This window comes from Apium graveolens, chromosome 6, assembly GCF_009905375.1.
Source record: "Apium graveolens cultivar Ventura chromosome 6, ASM990537v1, whole genome shotgun sequence".
NCBI classification, from domain to species: domain Eukaryota; kingdom Viridiplantae; phylum Streptophyta; class Magnoliopsida; order Apiales; family Apiaceae; genus Apium; species Apium graveolens.
In genome coordinates this window covers 178,967,933-178,989,049 of record NC_133652.1, presented here as the reverse complement: position 1 = coordinate 178,989,049, position 21,117 = coordinate 178,967,933, and the positions used below count along the sequence as shown (strand labels likewise).

Genomic DNA, 21,117 nt, shown 5'->3' with positions numbered 1-21,117 from the left:
CAAACTGAATCAAATGGATTGTCTATTGATGTCCCTGCTAGTTATTTTTGTGGATTTGGGTCATCTGTTGATTCTCTGCATCAGTTGTAGTGCGGTTACAAAGAGTTACAAATAGATGATAAGGGAAAACTGGAAAATGGATTAGGCGTGAGAATTTAAAGAAAATACTTTAAACACATTTGGGAGTGTCATATCAGCGACTATTAGCAAAGTAAATACAAAAATACATCTAAATAAAAAGACTTCTGGTTTCGCGAATCACACTAATTAAGTAGTTTACATATGGTTTGTAGAAGATATCAGTTGGAGTATAGTCTATGTCGATAGTTTCCTCAACCTCAAGTCGAGTGTGCACCATCCTTATTTGTTTGGGTGCATAAGGAAAATGCAATCACCTACTTTCAGAGGGTAAAATTAACCAACACTAAGAACCTATTAGAAATCACTATAAGCCTATTTTTTCAAAAAATAGGTTTCCAAATTTAACAAATTTGTATGAGTATAAACTACTGTGTGCTCCATTTTTTCACCTTAACCATGACAAGGTAGCTAAGCACCATCAAAATCCAAAATCTAACTCTGTAGCCCAAATTAAAATGTCTTGAAAATGTTTTAAATCTATTCTAGTAATGCTTTTGGGTGTGGACGGTATAATTGAATTAAAATGTTTTTATATTTTCTCTTGGGTAATTGTTCAATTGTTCGACTGCTAATTTACTCTGCATTAATTGTCGTGCAGTTATAAATAGACTAATAAGGATTTCAATAAGAGCACGGAAGTCTGAGAAAATGTTTTAAATCTATTCTAGTAATGCTATGTCAGCCATGCGAGATCTTAATTTATATAATATATAGATAATATATAGATAGATAAATGTAAATGTAACTTACTTAAGGTATTTATCATTTATTATTAATTAATAAATATAACTTATAACTTAACATCCAATGCCTACTATTTATTATCCTAATTATTATCCTAATGTCGTTGAAAAATTAGGATTTACGATTTTGATATCTATGAAAGCTGTTATAGTAACATATTGATTAGTGAATTTAACATATTGGTTACTAAGGCAACTAATTTAAGGTTAAGCATGGTTTGTAGCTTGTGTTTAGTATTTTATTATCCTAAATGTCGTTGAAGAATTAGGGTTTACAATTTTGATACGGAAGTTTCTATAGTAATTTGCTACCTCAGTTTCATACGTATTTTAAAATTTTTATCTAGTACAGTTTCATGATTTATTTTTAAAGTTTTTATTTAAATTAAAATTTAAATATTTAATTTTTATCCAGAAGAAAAAGGCTTTAAAATAATTTACGTAATTATACTAGATAAAAATTTTAAAATACATAACGGACACTATATTTCAAATGTTAAGAATTCATTGGAATAGAGGAAGTATTGATCGGTGAATGTAACATGTATGTTACTAAGGCTAGTTATAATAATTTTTTTTATGCTCGCAGTGTAGTTTTTCTTCCTCTAACTTATTTGAAATTGAATTTGCACTGGCTCAACTTAGCAGTTATAAAAATAATTATTATTTTAATGATATGAAAAACCGGTGAAATTTGTATAAAAAATACATAAACAAATGGGTTAGTAGAAGGGCCTAGAAGATTGATTAAAATTTCAAAAAAAAAAGGTCACCAAACATGTGATATTGAAAAAAGGGCTAATAAGGAAAAATAGGAGTTTAAGTCTGTGTAAAACAAGATAAATTTAGTTGTAAGCAACTTATATACTCCAGAGAGAGACGCACACAGTAGAATTCTTTCTGGAGAGAGTCTCGCAAAAATGAACGGCGACTCTTCCGATACACCACCGGCGCCGGAGCAAAACGGAATCGCAAAAGAACGCGAGAGAGATGAGCGAGAAAACAAAGAGGTTGATAAAAATGATGACAAGGCGTATGATCAAATGGGTGATTTGAAAAAACAACAAGAGGGTCAAGAAGAAGATGCAGGTGGTTCTAGACCTAAATTAGCTGAAGGGTTTTATGAAATTGAAGCTGTTCGTCGAAAGAGGGTTCGAAAGGTGCTTGCTTGCTTTTTTTGTGTGTTTTTTTAATTATTATTTTGAGACTGATTTGTGGTTCTTTTTTGTCATGTGGCTGTGGAATTGCAAATGCTGGTTAACAAAAGGGTCAAGTTCAGTACTATATCAAATGGTATGTATCTTTTCTGTGATATAGTACAACCTCGGTGATTTTCGATCAATGTATAACCTTGTCAAATAAATAATTATTTCGGTCCTAACGGATTGGAGGCAGTGTATTTTTAGGCTTGATAAATGGATAATCTCGATAAATGAATAATATTTTTTGGTCCGGAGAGTTTTTTTGAGGTTTAACTGTATGCGTTTTTAGTCTATGGGGGGGGGTTGTGCTTGGTTATTATTAAGTAATGTGTATTTTTTGATTTCTTTGATCGGCGTAGTTTGAAATTAACGGGTTTAGGGGATTTGTAGTAGTGTTGTTTGATTCTAATGATGCAATTTGTGTTGTTTGTGGAAGGCGGGGATGGCCGGAAACGGCGAATACATGGGAACCGTATGATAATCTTGCAGCGTGTTATGATGTTATTGAAACATTTGAAGAAAGGTATTACATCTGTTCATGCTGGTTTTTGAAAAATGTGGTTGCATTAGTAGTTTACAGTGGTTTATGTTTTAGTTTAATCAATGTTTTTCATTTTGATTGATTTAATTTGGTGGAAGCTTGCGGTCGGGGAAACATAGATCGCGCAAGCGGAAGCGGAGGTCTACTGGTCCAGTCCCTCAAGTTAAGAAGAAGCCACAGGGTAATACTGCATGTACTTCGAGGGCACCGGATGCTGGAAAAGCTGAGTTTGATGAGGGAAACTTTGTTGTTCCTTCTCTCGGTGATCAGAATCACGAGGATGGTGATAGGTCAAGAATGGGAGATATCAACAGTAATGAAGCAGCGGCGGAGCAAGGAAATGAAAATCATATTGAAATGGATGCCAACTGTGTTGAATTGATGGATGCACCATCTCCCAGTGAGGGCCTAAACAGGTTGCCTGTAGATAATCTGGAGTTAAAGGCATCAGAAGTAATTTGCCTTGCAAATGGACATCATAAGGTTGGGCAACAGGGTGCACTTGAAGCCGATGGCCTAGAAAATGGACATCATAAGGTTGGGCAACAGGGTGCATTTGAAGCCGATGGCCTAGAAAATGGACATCATAAGGTTGGGCAACAGGGTGCATATGAGGTTGGGCAACAGGGTGCACTTGAAGCCGATGGCCTAGAAAATGGACATCATAAGGTTGGGCAACAGGGTGCACTTGAAGCCGATGGCCTAGAAAATGGCCATCAAAAAGTTGACAGGGAGGGAGTACGAGGTGATGACGTTGTAAACGGACATCAAAAAGTTGACAAGGAGGAAATAGTTAAAGAAGATAGCTTGGAAAATGGATATCAAGTAGTTGACGGGGAGGGAGAAATGCAAGCTGGTGCCCGCTCAGGGAATAGAAAAAGGAAGCCTGCTTTAGTGAAACGGTTTAACCAAACAAAAGCTCCGTGTGTAATAAATTATAAACCACCAGACCTGTCCATGAAAAACACCCGCTCTGGTGGACCAGACCTGACCATGGAAAACGCCCGCTCTGGTGTTGTGGTACAGAATCGTGATCAAAATTCTGTTCACAGGAGTAATGATCTGGGTTGCAAGAGTAAGCCTGATGATATCATAGATGTGTCGTCTATCACCGAGATCGTGAAGCCTATAAGCTTTTCATCTTCTGAATCTGCACCAGACATCCTAGTGACCTTTATGGCCAAGAGGTTTGTGATCCAATTCCATTGCTCGTAAATTCTTTTTGCTGAGACCGGCCTAATAAGAATTATCAGTATCTTGTATTAATCACTATGAGTATGAAGCACTCACACGGGCAAGATGTTCTGACAATATTATATACATAATACAAACAGCAACAACTTCCCGAAAGTCAGGAGACAATAGGCGGAGGACCTTTCAAGATGTTTAGGATACAACAACCACAACCATCATTCGTAGTGCCTCAATAACAAAAACATTATCATAATCAGAGAGAACTAGCTCTCTACATAAATAATCTTCAAGATACATTAGGTTCAGGAGTGGCTAGGTTCAGAAGTGTTAAAATGTGTTTAGGTAACCTTGTTAAGTATATATTACAACGAAAAGTAGATTTATTGTTTTCTTACCCTGGACATGGTTTTCACTGGAACATGTCGATGCAAGTTCGAAGTAGGTACCAGTTATTTACAAATATACACACTTGGAATAAATTAAACACTTAATTTGGCCCGAATGACTCAAATTTAGGTCATCACTATATTTCACTGATGTAAAATTGGAAAATTTGATCTGCATACTCTGGTTCCATAATACAACTGCGGCAAATAGATTCAAGTTTATTTATAAGCCATGATTATTACCAGTTATTAGGATACTCAGTTACAAAAATATCTCCTTAGTACAATGCAACTTTAAAGCCTAGGACCAAAAAACAATCATATCTTGGATAAGTAGGTCACGTGTATTTATATCTGTCCTTCTAGTTGAAAGGACTAAATAGGGCGAATTACAGATGTGTTAAGGCATATAGTAACATGTCCGAGCATATTGTGTGCAGGAAGTTTAGGACACTTTCCTGGACCCTGCTTCACGAGATGTAATACATATACATTTTTTCCCCAAAATGAGCATATTGTATATTGAAAGACATTTGTTTTTACACACGTGTGCATGAACACACACACACACACATACATGTATCTGATACAAAATGTATATTAATTAACTGAACTGTTAACAGAGCATATTGCAAAATAAAAAGTTGCTAAAGCTAGAATTAGCTTGTGGTCCTCTTGTTTGCCGAACTTCTAGTTTACTAGAGGTTGAGCTCAATGGATTTATTGTGTGCTTTAGTATGTAAAGTACGGCAATTGCCTATTTCCGTGAATAATAAAAATAGAACATACTAGCTAGAATTTTGTATTTACAAATTCACTGTATGTTTAGATAAATATGTTATTAGCTTAAAAAGAACATGAGAGTAGACTTACATGTATTAAATGAAGTTACACTTAGTATAGTGCCAAGAATATTGGGGTTCTTTTTAATTTTAATTTCGGTGCATATTATTGCAAGTTTTGATATTTCCAATTATTTTAAACTTTTTTTGGCTAGACTGATTTGAGGCATTTAATTTTATAATTGGTGTGTTTGTTAAATGTAAGCGTTAGGTCTCATTGGATTGTATCCCTGAAAACAGATTTATAAGGATGTAGAAACTAGAAAAATAGAATTTAGAGAGATTATGAAAATTGGGGAACATCTAGAGAGGATTAATTACACATAATGAAGGACAAATTCGAAAAATGGTGAGTAAAAGAGAGTTCTAAAAGAGAAAGAGGGGGACTTCTTTCATTTATTACATTCAATGCAGTCAAATGTTTATAGAAAGTCAAAGTTTTATCCTGAAACCTATTATTACCTTGTTCACACAACAAGAATTAATTAGCTAATTTTGTTAGATAACTTCTAAGAGTAGGAGAAGTTGGTACCTCATATATAGCTTGGTTAATAAGTTGAGTATTATGATAATAAAGTTTGAAAAATATTAAATAGATTCTATAGTTATTTTGATATGAAATAAGATCATTTTGGAGTTGATCTTATTTAAGTACTTTATTGAATTCTTATACAATACTTCATTGTAATATATTTATGGCACCTACTTTTTCTTTAAAGGTAATGGAATATTATCCATATTTATAGAATTGAGATGGTTATTGCATGTATAGTTGGGTTGGGGTTGGGGTTGGGGTTGGGGTTGGGGGGGGGGGGGGTAAAGGATTTCACTTCAGGTACATGACACGAAAGTGTATGAAATAATTATACATTAGCTTTATTTTATATCTATAATATTTTATAGAATCAAGATCTGCTACATTATTTTTAAAAAAATATAGATACGACACATTCAAAGTGAATATATAATATTAAGTCTTGTAAAATTGAAAAAATTAATATTATAATATTATACCATTTGTTTTTTTTATTATACGTATATGAGACAAATTTATATAGTTTCTTTATTGGATTGACATTGGCGACAGGAAACACAATACTCACACAAATCACAAATGTCAGGTCGGATTGATATTAATGTTGTAGAAAACTAAATGGAGAGCACTTTGAGGCTGGGAAAATAAGTGATCTGGCATCAGCCAAAGTAGAGTTGTAATATAGATGAAGATAATGTGAGTGTTGTAGGAAAGTATTTGGATACCGCATTAACTTTGAGGGTGTGAAAATAGGAGACGTGGCATTAACGAAGTAGACCTATATCTTGAGTTGAGTTTGTGATAATCAAGTACGAGTTGGGTTGAGCTAATAACCTCGGCGAACAATATTGTTGTTTAGCCTTATTAAATGATTAAAGTTTGAGTTTTAGTTAAGTAAAGTTTTACCTAGTTGAGCCTTAAATTGTCGAGTTCGAGTATAACCTAAAACGATAATAGGACAAAAATTTTGTTTGTGATTGGGTGATGTGTTCGGCTCAGCTTAGCAACTTCGTGCTGCTCATGAAATGTGAAATTCAACCCTGAGCAAAGAAAGTAGTAAAAGGTTTCACTGAGGATGGCGCAGTGGTCATGAAGTGGATTACCTGAGGTGGGTTAACGATGTAATAAACGGATGAATGAATAAGTTTGTTCAAGAAGAAAGGTGAAAAGAACGGAAATCAGATTGTCCGTAGTATTCCACTTACTAGTTCTCTATAAATAAATTGAGGGAGATTTTTCAAGTGTTCAATGCATCAAGAATTCAAGATTGTATTCAAAGATACGTATGTTGTTAGACATGCCATGCTCAAGTATATCTTTGATGACTATATATTATAAAGGTGAACATCATTATATTGTAAATTGCTTCTGTACTGACACTTTCATGTTGCATAGCATACTTTGATTTCAGAGTGTCCTTGGTTTGTATTAATCTCTTTTATGAAATTGTATTACCTCCACAAATCAGCTATATAACCATAAGCATTCCCGTGCACAACTAGTAAGCCATGGCTAATACCTTGACAACTTCACATAAGTGTAGCTTATAAATTCATTTAAAAGACTAATGTCTTTTGGTCTGTTCGTTATTATTATTTTCAAGTGGCATACCAACTTGATAATTGTCTTATAGGTTTATTCCCTTTCTTCTTTTGACCAAGTTGTTATCTTGAGTTTCTGTTCAGACCAGTTAGTTTCATATTCTGCATTCTCTAAGGCGGTTGATATTTCTTGTTTAGAGAGTATTTTTTTTCTTGCACAGGTTTGGACTTACAGAATACTGGACATTCAAGTAGATAAAAATATTAATTATGAATTTTTTGTCCTAAGCTTAGTTCCAATTTATTGATTGCTTTATTGTGATTTTCTTCTCAGAATTGCCTGTTTTGGTTCTTTTGTCCTACATATTTGTATTTTAATTCATCATAATTCATGTTCCTTCACCACTAGTAACACACATGTAATAGTCTACTAGGTTGCTGTTTTGAAAAAGCTATGTTGAATTTTTATGAGAATGTTGGTTACATATGTAGTGTAGTTGATGGAGCATGAGTGGTGTGGTACTTTAATATAAAAAAAATTAATTGCTTGTGATCCCTTTGATTACTAGAACTTGTTGTTCAAGCTTCAAAACAGGCTTGTGAATTCAACTATGACGGTTGACCATAGGACAATTTTTATGTAAATGTCGATTAGCTTAAATACACTGTAGCAAGTCCTTAGCTGCATGACAACTGGTTGCCTGGTTGGTATTGCATGATGATTACTTGGATCTTACTATCTCTCCCTTTTTATGTGGGAAAGTTTGTCGGCTTAATATACTGGTTTTAATGTTCTTTGGCAATTAGGTCTGATGGAAAAGAGGTGATAGTGGATAACAAGTACCTCAAGGCTAACAATCCTCTGCTGGTAATTATATTTCTTCCTCACATGTATTGCTTTACTTGGACATAATTTTATATTAAGAGCTGTGCAATAATATGTCTGTATTTTCATGCCAGTTGATCAGCTACTACGAGCAACATTTGAACTATAATACTGCAACAGGACCACCGAGGCTTGGTAGAGACAGTATGCTCTGAAATTACAAATGTAGGTTTGATAATGCAGCTGTATTTTGTAGCTGGAGGCTTTAGTGTAGTCAATGGTGAATCTTGTTAGCACAGGGGGTAAATATTGGAAAGCTGGAGTTTCAATAACGCATATAATGCTTTCCAGTATTTTGAATTGAAGAAGTACCGGCCGATGCTGTTTTTTATTTACTGTGGCAATTAAAACTCATCCGTGCCCGTTGTATACCAGATAGTACTTTAGTTGGCCTGCTTAGTCTCAACTCTTAACTTAAGTTTTGGATCATTTAATTTAAATCCTTCCGGGCTGTATGAATATAATCCATGCAATGCAAGTCGCTTAATTTTTTTTTTCCCAAAATAAATACTCCCCCTGTCCCTGCCATTTGTTTACAATTTCCATTTTGTGATTTTCCTCTCAATTGTTTATATTTCAAAATTTTTCAAAAATAGTAAAATTTTTTATAATTTTTAAAATAACTACATCCACCACTTCTCTACAATATATTCATTTTATACATATAATATTAATTGGTTTTACTACTTTACTTACTTTTTTAATTTTCCTCCATCATTTTATTATTTTTTTAAAACTTTATGCCCAACTTAAATGTAAATATTTGGGAGGAACGGAGAGATTATTAGATAAGTAGACTTTTGGAATAGAATATTATAAATGTAGTTTATATCATGAAGATGTGTTTCTATATAATTTGGTTGTAAATGTTATCGTAAATTTATGAAACGTTTCCGAAATCAAGATTTCGAGACTACAAATATCTATACACAAAACGAATCTGTTAAGTTTTTATTTTTTTTAACAAAATCAATTTAATCAACGTTTTGCAGTGATTCATCTCATACAGAATGATTAAGTAGAAAAATTAGTAAATAGTAGGTCTGTGTATTCGGTTAAAATTGAACTGAATTTTTTTTAATTTACCGAAACCGAATTGTTAGGGAAAAAGTTACCAGAAATTGTACTAAAATATTTTCGGTATTTATCCGAATTAAAATAATTATTTCAGTTATTACCAAAAATCGAATTTAACACAGATGAAAGGAGGCGAGCTAAAATAGGTAGGTATAATAAAAGTAGAATGAGCAGCAGAGCGAGTCACACGGGATCATCCAGTAATTTGTTTCTGTATTCCCCGCATTTACATACCTCACGTACCATTTCCTCTATTTTTTTTCTTACTCATTCTTTTTTTCAATTAATCTTGCCTTTGATTATTTTGAAGATCTACCCCGGTACGTACTTGTAACAATTCAAAATACATTTTCTTTGATTGCTATTTTTTTTAAACCCTGATTTACGATTGCTTGATGTTGTTGTGATCACATGTATTTTAAAATGTTCATTTCAATTAAAATGAAATTTACTTGTTGAATAAACGAACTTATATAATTTTATGTTCATTCTGGGCTTTCTTGAAAATTAATGAGTTTGATACTTTTTTGTTATGAAAAATGAGGATATTAATGATTGGTTAACCCCACTTAAATTAGGTTTAGGTTGTGAAACTGGTACTTAACCACTGGGTTTAAAATTTGTGTTTATGTTTACGGAGAAACTGAAGGGAATGACAATTATTAGTCATTTGGCCAACATTCTTCTTTACATTTCTAATTAAAGTTTCCACAACCCCTTGAATTTAGGTGTGTTATAAATACAACTCTCATTCACTTGTTCCATCCTCAGACATGGAGACCTTCCTATTTACCTCAGAATCAGTCAATGAAGGTCACCCGGACAAGATATGTGATCAAGTCTCAGATGCCATCCTTGATGCTTGCCTCCAACAAGATCCAGACAGCAAAGTTGCTTGTGAAACATGTACAAAGACTAACTTGGTCATGGTCTTTGGTGAAATCACAACCAAGGCCAATGTAGATTATGAGAAAATTATTCGAGATACTTGCAGAAACATTGGTTTCACATCACCTGATGTTGGCCTTGATGCTGATAACTGTAAGGTCCTTGTCAATATCGAGCAACAAAGCCCTGATATTGCCCAGGGTGTTCATGGTCATCTAACAAAGAAGCCTGAAGAAATTGGAGCTGGAGACCAGGGGCACATGTTCGGCTATGCTACTGATGAAACACCCGAGTTAATGCCTTTGACTCATGTTCTTGCTACTAAGCTAGGAGCCAAGCTTACAGAAGTAAGAAAGAACCAAACTTGCCCATGGCTCCGGCCAGATGGAAAGACCCAAGTGACTGTTGAGTACAAGAACGATAATGGTGCCATGGTCCCCCTTAGAGTCCATACTGTTCTCATCTCAACCCAACATGATGAGACTGTGACAAATGAGAAGATTGCTGCTGATCTGAAGGAGCATGTGATCAAACCTGTCATTCCTTCTCAGTATCTTGATGATAAAACAATTTTCCACCTTAACCCATCAGGTCGATTTGTCATTGGTGGTCCTCACGGTGATGCAGGACTTACCGGTCGCAAGATTATAATTGACACGTATGGGGGTTGGGGTGCTCATGGTGGAGGTGCATTCTCTGGTAAGGATCCTACTAAGGTGGACAGGAGCGGTGCATACATTGTCAGGCAGGCAGCCAAAAGTGTGGTAGCTTCAGGTCTTGCACGTCGATGTATTGTGCAAGTTTCTTATGCAATTGGTGTCGCTGAACCACTGTCAGTGTATGTGGACACTTACAAGACAGGGAAGATAACAGACACTGAAATTTTGGGTCTAATCAAGGAAACCTTTGACTTCAGGCCTGGAATGATTGCTACCCATCTAGACCTCACGAGAGGAGGCAACTTCAGGTACCAAAAAACTGCTGCCTACGGACATTTTGGGCGCAACGACCCAGATTTCACTTGGGAGACTGTGAAGGAGCTAAAGCCTAAAGCCTAAAGCCTGAGTTCGAAGCACAGGTTTGCGAGAGAGTATTCTTTTAAAATCGATTTATGTAGTTTTCCTAGTTACAATGGAATAAAGATGCTTAATTCCATACACAAGATATTAGACCTCCAGGGCTGTTTGACTTGGTTCTAAAAAAGATTTTGTTTCTTGAAGTTAATTTTACGAGTAGAAGTAATATTATATTGTTTTAGATTTCAAGATAAAGTAATTGTTTTCTGACTAGTAATTTGTTATGTGTTTGGGTAATTAATGAACGACTAATTGTGGCAACTATAAACAAAGGATCAATCCTAAAGCATAAAAGCACAACTTTATTTCAAAACCAATGTTATATATCCAAAAAACTAGCCGAGGAAAAGTATATGCAATTATGCCTGCTCATAAGAGTTTTGATAAGAGTTTAAGATCCAGAATGTTGATCTATGAACTCATCTAGCTCATGGGGAACTAGGTATGGCCAATTATGCCTTTCTAGCAATTAGAGCTAGACCTAGACATATAAAACTACAATACTCTAGATTTCCGGTCTACACGGCTTCAGTGGTGGGATTGCACGCACAACTTATGATTTTACTATAATATATTCTCTAATACATAATAAACATAAAGATTGTATAATTCAATGTTTATGATGCCATATTATTCGGTGCCTAGAACAAGGTTATAATTTTCTGTACAAGCAAAGATATCTAGATAAGAAGCTCAAAAAAAAAAAAATCTAGATAAGAAGCTAAATGACTTACATGAACACCTGATCAACCACCAGCATGAGAAGACTATAAACAATTTACAGGATTTCCATTCTTCATTTGTCGATATCAGACGCTTGAACGTGTACAATATATCAGTAATTCAGTATACTATTTTGACCGGTCTTCCTGATTGACTGCATCCCCTCTTTCTGCCCGTTTCTCGAAAACTATTACGTTTTTTATACAACTTCAAAAACCGTCAATGATGTAGCAACCTCACATTTAGCTTTATAAGTCTGTCTCCTCAGCATTCGTGTTAATCACAAAACTAGGAAAGCCTAGAGTTATGTCCCTGGAAATGCATGCAGAGCAATAGGCATAAAAACTCCAAATTGCAAGCTAGTAAACCTAGAACAAATGAAAGTGAAAAGAATACTAGCAGCAGCACGATATAAATGTAAATGGTAATCTTTTGTCAGCACAAGTATGTCGATTCATATGGTGAGTGAATGGCTGAAAGCCAGCTCAAAATTTACTAAAAGTTGAACTTCCAATCTACAGAGTAGAGATCTAAGTATCTAACATTACAGCCAGACTAGAAACCTCAGGTTGAGGAATATCTGCAGAGACAATTAGTTTCATATCTCGGCAATTAATAAATTCAAAAGAAGTTTGGATGACGAAACCAAAATGCAAAATCTTTGCTAGTCAATGAACATAAAACCGTTGTTGAAAGTACTACGAGATTTGATATATAGTAATTAGTAAACATGACTCTTCCAATCACTATATCTGATAACTTTGGAAGATTATATTTGAACTCAACTAAATAATATTCTATATATAATATTAATCTTAGCTCGTGCAAGGAAATTCTGTTAGTCAAATACAGAAGAACAGATTTGAGAATCGATGACTCTGGTTTCATTCTCTTTAAAACAATAAGGTCAAAGCAACTTCGTGTGGATTTCAAAGATCAAATTTGCATCAAATATGAATGATGGATTAGTAGCTCTTTAGCAATGAGTGGGCAAATCAAATTTAGAACAGAAAGAAAATTCAAGGGACTTACATCAAATATGGAAGAGTCATGTTCTTCAGCAATGAGGGGTTCTTTCCTACATATTCTTTCCACTCTTCTTGGTCAATCCTTCCGTCTCCTTTTGTGTCTACTTCTGCAAATGTCTATGTAATGTGCCAATATATGAGTAATGCAATATAAGTACGTTCTTTTTTTGTAAGACCAGCTCTCTCCGTTTTTAATTCAAACTAAACAACACATCATAAGAGTTTGTAAACAAAAACCAATAGCCTGCTGCACACCTTATTGACAATCGCCTCAATAACATCATCTGATAGAGTCATATCCGATTCAGTCAGAAGAGCCAGCACCATTTCCTTCAGCTATCAAATTATGGAGGACCAGATTTAGTTGGATGCATATAACATCAATATAAGTATTACTGAAAGTTATTTATCCTAAGAATATGTTTTCAAGCAGAAAACATAATCCTGGGCTAAAGCTGCAGGTCCACAGACCAAGTAGGTCATGCAACTTTGAAGGAGGCCCCTAGAACACTAAATAACTTTTCATTATCGAACAACCAATCCAATCCCTTTGAGAACCGAACCCAAGGAGTGGTTTAAAACCCTCCTTCAAGTCACCAAACCAAAGACCTCAAAAAAATGAGTCATTATTCTCCCTTTTCCAAAGTAGTTTAAGCTGTAATTTGCAAGTAAAATAAAAACAGTGTCTTAAATACCTCTCCGTGCTCAATGTAACCAGTCTGCCTTAAATCATATAACCGAAATGCATCTGTGACCAAATCTCAGGAATATTAGTGCAATTCATATCCCTACTGTGGAAACAGAAATAGGCGTCTGTCTTCCTATTATTAAGTACGGAACTATACATACAACATCGCCATAATAAAATGCTTAGATGTAGATGTATTCTTACACAGAATTTTATCAGCTTCAGGAGTTTTTGGATGAAAGATACTCAATGAACGGACAAACTCTCCAAAGTCAACATGTCCATTATGGTTCACATCAAACAGGGAGAACATCTGCAAGAAGGTATTACAACAATGACTGTCTAATTAACGGAAAAGCATGAAATGCCACATATGAAAATCCTACTGGAAAAGGTGTATCTCTTTCATTTCATAATCAATCTAGTGAACATTTTTATATCGATGATAAAAGCACTTGCATAGTTGCATCTTAGTTTGACACAAATATCGTAAATTTGTAATAACATATAACAACTAAATCATTTTCTACTTCTAGCCATGTGAAATTTGGATAACGAACTAGAGAAACTAGAAATTAACATACCCTGTCAGTGAAAAGACTGGGCTTATTGTTATTCCTGAAAAGTGCAAGTTGAAATTCTTCCTGACCATCAAGACATGTAAGAAATGAAATGATTCTACTCAAATATATAATTTAATGAACAATTTTACCTTCTGAATAAACCCATCATTGTTAACAGAACGGCTTAGTTTCTTATACAGCTCGTACAAAGCTTCCACTTCATTCAAAGTAACTGCAAAAATAGATATGCATCTTAGATTCCTTAGTATAGATAATTGTCCCAACTTAAACAGATTCCCACATCAAATACTACACCTTTTTTTTTTCTTTATTTGACCCAAAAGAGTGAAGAAGCGACTTAGTAGTACTTACAAGGTGTTTCAAAAGCAAGAAGATCAAGATCCTTGATTTTATGTGATTTTCGAGCTTTTTTCCTTGACAACGCGGAACCCATGAGAGTATTAAGAGGAGTCAACCTACTTGAATCGAATGATAGGCACAAACTGATTGCATATACGAGATACCAAAAGTGTTAATCACTTTATCTTGGGCCGTCAATTCGTTGGTTTATTATTTACTGTAATTTTAAATTGAAAATTAGAAAAATAAAAGCTAAAAATATATTTTAATTTGAAAATTTATTAAAATTACTCATATTTTCAAACTTATTTTCAAAAATACGATAAAAATTGTAAATTGGGGGTGAAGAGGAGGTTACTCGAAATTGAATGTGATTGCAAATGTTGCATTTTATGTTGCATATAAGGTTATACCGTCTTTTTAAAAATATTTTCCGATTTGAGTATTTTTGAAAAAATCCCTTTAAATTTTAGATTTTTACAAGTCGATCCTTAAGTCAAAAATTCATAATGAATCAAGTCTTAGCCAATGTGATGCACGGTCACTCTAAATATATAAAATATTGACTTTCATAATTATTATGTTTGTTTGTATGTTAGAAATGTGATCGAAAATAATTTGTGTGTTTGTTATGTTATGTTAAAATTTTAATTAATCAGTAATACAACACTTAGTGTGATACAAGTTTGTGTTATATTTTTATACATGCAAGATCTTTAATTTGTTATCTTTAAGTGAATTTGTACCTTTAAAATATAAAACTTAAAATACGACTATAGTTGTATATTTTATTCAATTATGGGCATAAATGGTTACAATGCACATGTGCATGCTTAATAAATACATTTTTCAGTTAATAACTTTTCAAATATTTAATTCGTAAATGTTTATAGTTGATCTAAATATTAGTATTGCTAGATATTGAATATAACACAGAGGGGAGCTGAATGTGTTTCTTTAAATTTTTAGCCTTTTTAAACAGTTGGATGTTAGATGAACAAAGCATTTTCTAATTTGCAGAGATATTGTGTTTAACATAAATAAAACAACAAGCACAATATTTCAAAACTCACTTAATTTGTATTAATTAAGTTTGTCCTGCTACAAATTTCGTATTCTTAAAAATATAAGAACTCGGCTTCTTCCTTTAGAGAATACAAGAAGATATACATCTGTTTGATACAACTAAAATAAGGACCAGTGAATAATTTATACACTTGCAACACGGGTTTACACGATGTGCACTAAGATGTACTAAACTACCTTCTAAAGCAATCTTTTACTTTTACCATTTCTAGCTTAGCAAATCTGTGCAGAATTTTACAGGTCTATGACCATTCTTTGTCTAGTTAATCTTGGTCATTGATCTTGTATTTTTCCAGCTACTTTGTAGACTTTTCAATCTAGTGAATAGATAGTTTGTTGATTGATAATCTTGAATATTTAACTTGTATGCATTGTGTATTTGAGAGGCATATCGAGATCTCCATTTTGTTCTATAGAGAAGTGACATCTCGATAAGTATAATGACTTATCTAGATCTCGGAGTTCTCTATATGTATAATTAACTTGTCGAGATCTCTAGATACTTGCATGGAAAATGACTTGTCGATATGTCTGAGATCTCTACATGTAGAACTGACTTGTCGATATCTTTGAGATCTCTAATTAGAAATTGACTTGTCGATATCTCCGATTCTTCACATCTTCATTTTGACTTGTCGATAACTCTGAGCTCTCTATATGCAGAAATGACTTGTCGATATCTTCAGTTCCCTACATCTTCATTTGACTTGTCGATATCTCCGAGACTTCTCTATAAGCCATTTTGGACTTCTCGATAAGTCATTCTGGACTTCTCAAATGACTTCTCGATATAATTTGATCCGTGACTTGTCGATATCTTGACTTAGAACATTTTTCATAAAACAGTTTTATTCAACTCCAAGCTTCTACACTTTCCTCTGAGGCATGATCATGGCTTGATCTTCTTCCAGAGTTTATTCCTTAGCTTGAATATGTTCACAGAAAAATACTCCAGTCTAATCTTCTATCCTTTTTACAAACTCAAGAAATATAATACATATACAATACTGATTACCAAATAACTAAATCTCAGGGTTGTCAATGTGACTTAGTCTTGTTTTTGTATAGGCATGTCTTGCACAATAATCTCCCGCAATTTGTGAGAAGATTGCTTATCACAATGCTTGATAACAAGACTAACACAAAGCTAAAATAAATTACATAAAATTTGACAGATTAACAAATACAAACTTTTATACATTTGATGATTACATAAGTTCAACGGTTAAAGCCATCAATTGAATTTTTCATAACCTGATTGTTTCCTAATGAGGTCCTTGAGATTTACTAGTACTTGTAACTCTTCAATTATTTATGTCTCTTTTAAGGCTTCTACCAGCTTGAGCCATTCATCCAATGTGTAACCATTGAGATAACCAACTCTAAATCTTGAGAATCTACCAACTTGAATGTTCAGAAAATGTTCATATTTTGATATTCTACTCAACCCCTTGCCTTAAGCTCATTTGATCTTTGTTCAAACATCTCTATCTCCTTGGCATACATCTTATCCCTTTCTACCTTTTTAGCCCTTAATCTTGCATGTCTTTCATCTCTTTCTCTCAACCTCTCAGACATCACAGCCTTCCACATTCTTGTATTTGTATCATTGTCCTTTATTAAGCTGGTCACACTCTTCAATTCTGTGATTTAAAGTGTTTCCATTACTTGCCTGCTAAGAAAAATGAAGGAGCCATCCATATAGTAGATTCTGACTTCTACTAAAGAGACAACACAAACTTTGATAATTTTCTCAGATAATTGCTGGAAATAGTCATCATCTTTTATGCTCATATTAAGAGGCAGAAAGTCATCTTGATTGAAGCAGTTCCAGATGGCACCAACATCAGCTTGCATTTTTCTTGATTTTCTTCCAACAGTCTTGAACTGAGTTTTGGTTAGTGGCTTGAATGAAGGTAGGTTTGTGATTTTCTTAAGTGTGACATGGCTTGATTTGATTGGTATTTTGAGTAAGGTGTTTACAGTTTATTTATACAAGAATTCTAACTTTTGAGGTAGGTTTGGTTCAGATAGTGTTTGGCTAGGTTTGGTGGTTTGAGTTTGTGAGATTTCAATTTATTGGACATGTTTCTTGGAACCTTCTTCTCCTCCCCTTTTCTTTCTCCAGCTTTCATCTCCCTTCTTTCCATCATCCTTCTTCTTCTCATCCTTCTTCTTACAACCAGTTGCCTAGGTAGATTGGCTTGAATTTGATCCTGAAGATTTTTGCTCATCATTCTTCTTGACTAGGTTGGCTAGCATCAAGACCACTTTCTTCCAAAATTACCGGGGTATATTCGGTATTTTGAATAATCCCTAATAAATGATGAACAGAAAAAAGGTCAAAACATATACAAGAATAAGCTTAACATAAAAAGGTTATACTTTAAAACACAAATACTAAACTTACCATCAACATTGAATATCTTCGTCTTCTTCTGGTCCTGTAAGGAGGATTTGAAGGAGGAATTCTTTTTGAAGGAGGAATTCTTTTCTTCTTCTTTGGTAATATGTCTACCTCACTACGCTTATCATTATCTTTGGCTTCCTCTCCATTTTCGCAGTCCTCAACCATATCATTCTCTCCATATTCACACTCCTCCCTAATATCCTCAATTCTCTCAATTCTATCATCCTTTTTCGATTGAGTGAATAAGAAATCATACAAATCTCCCCCAAAATCAATAACTGAATCAGTGGTGTACAAATCCAAACATCTATTATAGCAAATAAAATCACTTAGTGCTTCGACATCTACAGGTGTAACAACTGGCAGAAACCCTTTCAGTAATTCACTATCTGGCAAGCAAAACCACACACAAAATTTACCTATGACTAGGTCTAGCTCTGTCATCATGGACTCTAAGTCATATAAATTAAAATTCTGTTCAGAACACATGTCAAAATAACTCATTTCACCATCAATGTACGCATTTGGACCCTTGTCAAATTCCCCACCATGGTGCATTTTAATAAAAAATACTTCAAAAAAGCTAAAAATATACATGTACATACCCCTCAATACACTTACACATCAAACAATTTTAATATAATACAAGCAAATGGAGTGCCAAATATTTTTTTATTGACTAAAATATTAGTATATTACTAATGGAGGCACAAACGGGACGACAAAGCACTTCAACACATTGTATATACATCACAGAGGCAACTACACACAAACAAATACTAACTCCTGCATGAAAAATCAAAAACAATTATACTCGAACTATAATCCAAGTCATAGAAATGTACCCTAAGAAGAATAATCAGGTATGTCAGACTCATTCGCCAGTTTTGGTTCTTCGATCACCGGAACTTCTTGACCTTCCTCCAACACTTTCACCTAATATTCAGCAGGAACTTCCGCCCAAGTCGTATTATGTGGCGCCCCAAAACCCGGGGTCAGGAGTCTCGGAAGCCACGCTATCTAAACTCACACAACTCACACTACAATATGTAAATACTCACACTTCACGACCCCACACTTAACACACACACACTACAGGTTATTGTCTTGGAAACGAACCATCATTACTAGAGAATTTTATTACAACCCAAATGTAATTAGTCTTACCGGGGGTGACCTTTAAGTAAGGTTAATCCGCCGGCCGAATATACGCTTCTTATTTCTTATTTTACATAAACCATACTTAAAAATAAGCCGAACTATAAACAACTGAAAACTAATCCAGCTTATTCCGACTACCTGAGGTACTGCACCAACCAATCTACGGAACAACTGGCCATTTCCTACCCGTTTCCTGGCTGTGGTTCTCATGGCAGGCATCTTGATTCACTGTTGTGTTGTGTCAATTTAAGAAAACAAGTGTGAGCTAAGATGCTCAGCATAATAATGTACAGTATGAAAATGACTGTATAATAACATCATATATTATATATATATATTTTATTTAAAAGTAGATTTCTCGGTGTCCCACACCTTCTTATGAGAATAATTCTTTTAAGGGGTTTTTATAACCTGCGAATACCTTAATAGTACTCCCAGCACCTAGGCTTGGGTTACGGTATTGCATATCAATTCCAATTGGAAGATTTTGGACATCTCACAGGAGCCACCGCATACGATGATCAGTCGTCCTACGGAAAGTAACCTTCTTTACTAGTAAAAGGACTAATACCGTCATCTCTCGGGTATCACCCTGGCCGCATTCGGGCTACGTGTCCCATTTTTAGGTATACACATACTTCACAAGTTCCTGAGTACACAAAGTACCTTCGCCTGCGGTAGCTTTGGTAGCCCATCCAGCACACGTAGTACCAGAGTCTACCCCTCCATTGTCCTTCAACAGAATTCTATCCATCCCGGGAACTTGAACCACATCGAAGTTCCCCAAGCGTTTTGCTTGTTGATAGAGATAATTTATCTTCTTAGAATATAAGTGTATATATATGTATATACGTACTTCCGAGAATTTCGGAGGAAGTACTAGGGATGTGAATTGACCGTTGTCAACAGATAATTAATAAGGGGAAAGTTTCTTCTTGAAACTATATTCAATATAATAATAAGTCGGGATAATATTCACCGACGATCTGAAATTATTCGAATGATACTTCTAAATCAGAAGGTATATCAGGATCTATGATCTTTAAATCAATAACAATCCTCAAATAAATAATCAATAATTAAATAATAGTCTATAAATAATTAAGTGATAATTGATATTCATCATACCTCGAATGAGTTATTCTTTTAAAAGATTTATTTAAATAGTATTCCTCAACTAGTTTGTGTTTACATAATTAATAATCTATAATGATTAGTCGGGTTTGAGTAAATAAACGTTGAAGTATACTACTCCTATATTAAAGGAATACGTATATAATATTTAATATCTGAATCAATAAAATATAGTTGAGGGAATATGCTCATTGGGAAATCGTTTTAAAAGTTCGAGGTGTTTTAATGTTTCGTAAGTGGACGATGAGTCCCTTTAAAATGTACTATTATGGACTTATATCCATCCTATAATATCTCCGGAACGATTCCCGGGTTTTATCTTAAATCCCGACCGACCCTCGGTCTTCTATCATACATTACGCTTAAAGCGAAATAACATTTCACGATATATACTTATCGTACAACATCGCTATATCATGCGAAAATTCAAAATTACGTATCATGGCAAACATAGTATTTATGCGATAATAGTAAAACAATCTTTTCACAACACAACAGAAAAATGGAGTTGGGTTTGTAAACTTTCCTGGGTATCTCGAGGTGGAGGATGCTCTAGGTTCCGCTCGGAAATCTATAACCATAAACACATTTCATTTCGTTAGGTTCCATCCTAATTCACGGTAACTCGCACTCATGCGCTACTCATTATACACCCTCTCAACTCATACTACCCTTAACATTTCTTTTAAGTCATAAACGCTTTATGGTCACTTCATTTTCCTAAGTATCTTGAGTTCATTCTCATTATCGTTGTCGGCTCCGTTTAAGGATTCTTACGTTTTCTACTCGCGCGGTCTCGGCTCCGACATTTTTATAAAATTGAGAAATAATTATTTTCACTTGAAATTTTTATGACAGTGAGGAAACTCCACATGTTACTCTCTGTAAAAATTTCATGATTTATTAATACTT

General features: G+C 34.3%; 3 protein-coding genes across 4 annotated transcripts; 2 read left to right on the top strand and 1 right to left on the bottom strand.

Annotated features, from left to right (window-relative positions):
• Positions 1-1,697: 1,697 nt before the first annotated feature.
• LOC141666649 (chromo domain protein LHP1-like) lies at positions 1,698-8,515 on the top strand. The gene is made up of 6 exons (XM_074472769.1): positions 1,698-2,044; positions 2,152-2,177; positions 2,523-2,609; positions 2,726-3,814; positions 7,933-7,993; positions 8,086-8,515. The coding sequence occupies exons 1-6, from the start codon at positions 1,805-1,807 to the stop codon at positions 8,164-8,166; spliced, it is 1,584 nt and encodes a 527-aa protein (XP_074328870.1). The 5' UTR covers positions 1,698-1,804; the 3' UTR covers positions 8,167-8,515.
• Positions 8,516-9,351: 836 nt separating this feature from the next.
• On the top strand, positions 9,352-11,227 carry LOC141667000 (S-adenosylmethionine synthase 3-like). Its single transcript, XM_074473270.1, has 2 exons — positions 9,352-9,408; positions 9,860-11,227. Exon 2 carries the CDS (start codon positions 9,862-9,864, stop codon positions 11,032-11,034), a length of 1,173 nt encoding a protein of 390 aa, XP_074329371.1. The 5' UTR covers positions 9,352-9,408; positions 9,860-9,861; the 3' UTR covers positions 11,035-11,227.
• A 411-nt stretch (positions 11,228-11,638) lies between these two features.
• On the bottom strand, positions 11,639-14,580 carry LOC141667001 (calcineurin B-like protein 7). Of its 2 annotated transcripts, XM_074473271.1 has the most exons (8): positions 14,427-14,580; positions 14,204-14,286; positions 14,076-14,135; positions 13,696-13,804; positions 13,499-13,551; positions 13,059-13,139; positions 12,808-12,920; positions 11,639-12,087 (listed from the first exon to the last, which is right to left on the bottom strand). In XM_074473271.1, exons 1-8 carry the CDS (start codon positions 14,506-14,508, stop codon positions 12,024-12,026), a joined length of 645 nt encoding a protein of 214 aa, XP_074329372.1. In that variant the 5' UTR covers positions 14,509-14,580; the 3' UTR covers positions 11,639-12,023. The 2 variants fall into 2 exon arrangements, with proteins under 2 accessions (XP_074329372.1, XP_074329373.1); XM_074473272.1 differs by lacking the exon at positions 14,076-14,135.
• Positions 14,581-21,117: the final 6,537 nt, after the last annotated feature.

What these genes read in the sequence shown, in the direction of transcription:
- LOC141666649 (XM_074472769.1), top strand. Translation starts at nt 1,805, where the DNA reads ATGAACGGCGACTCTTCCGATACACCACCGGCGCCGGAGCAAAACGGA. An exon ending in GTTCAGTACTATATCAAATG is followed by an intron (nt 2,178 to 2,522) that starts GTATGTATCTTT and finishes TGTTTGTGGAAG; the next exon opens with GCGGGGATGGCCGGAAACGG. An exon ending in AGGCTAACAATCCTCTGCTG is followed by an intron (nt 7,994 to 8,085) that starts GTAATTATATTT and finishes TTTTCATGCCAG; the next exon opens with TTGATCAGCTACTACGAGCA.
- LOC141667000 (XM_074473270.1), top strand. Translation starts at nt 9,862, where the DNA reads ATGGAGACCTTCCTATTTACCTCAGAATCAGTCAATGAAGGTCACCCG.
- LOC141667001 (XM_074473271.1), bottom strand. Translation starts at nt 14,508, where the DNA reads ATGGGTTCCGCGTTGTCAAGGAAAAAAGCTCGAAAATCACATAAAATC. An exon ending in TCTTGCTTTTGAAACACCTT is followed by an intron (nt 14,287 to 14,426) that starts GTAAGTACTACT and finishes CTATTTTTGCAG; the next exon opens with TTACTTTGAATGAAGTGGAA. An exon ending in CCAGTCTTTTCACTGACAGG is followed by an intron (nt 13,805 to 14,075) that starts GTATGTTAATTT and finishes ACCTTCTTGCAG; the next exon opens with ATGTTCTCCCTGTTTGATGT.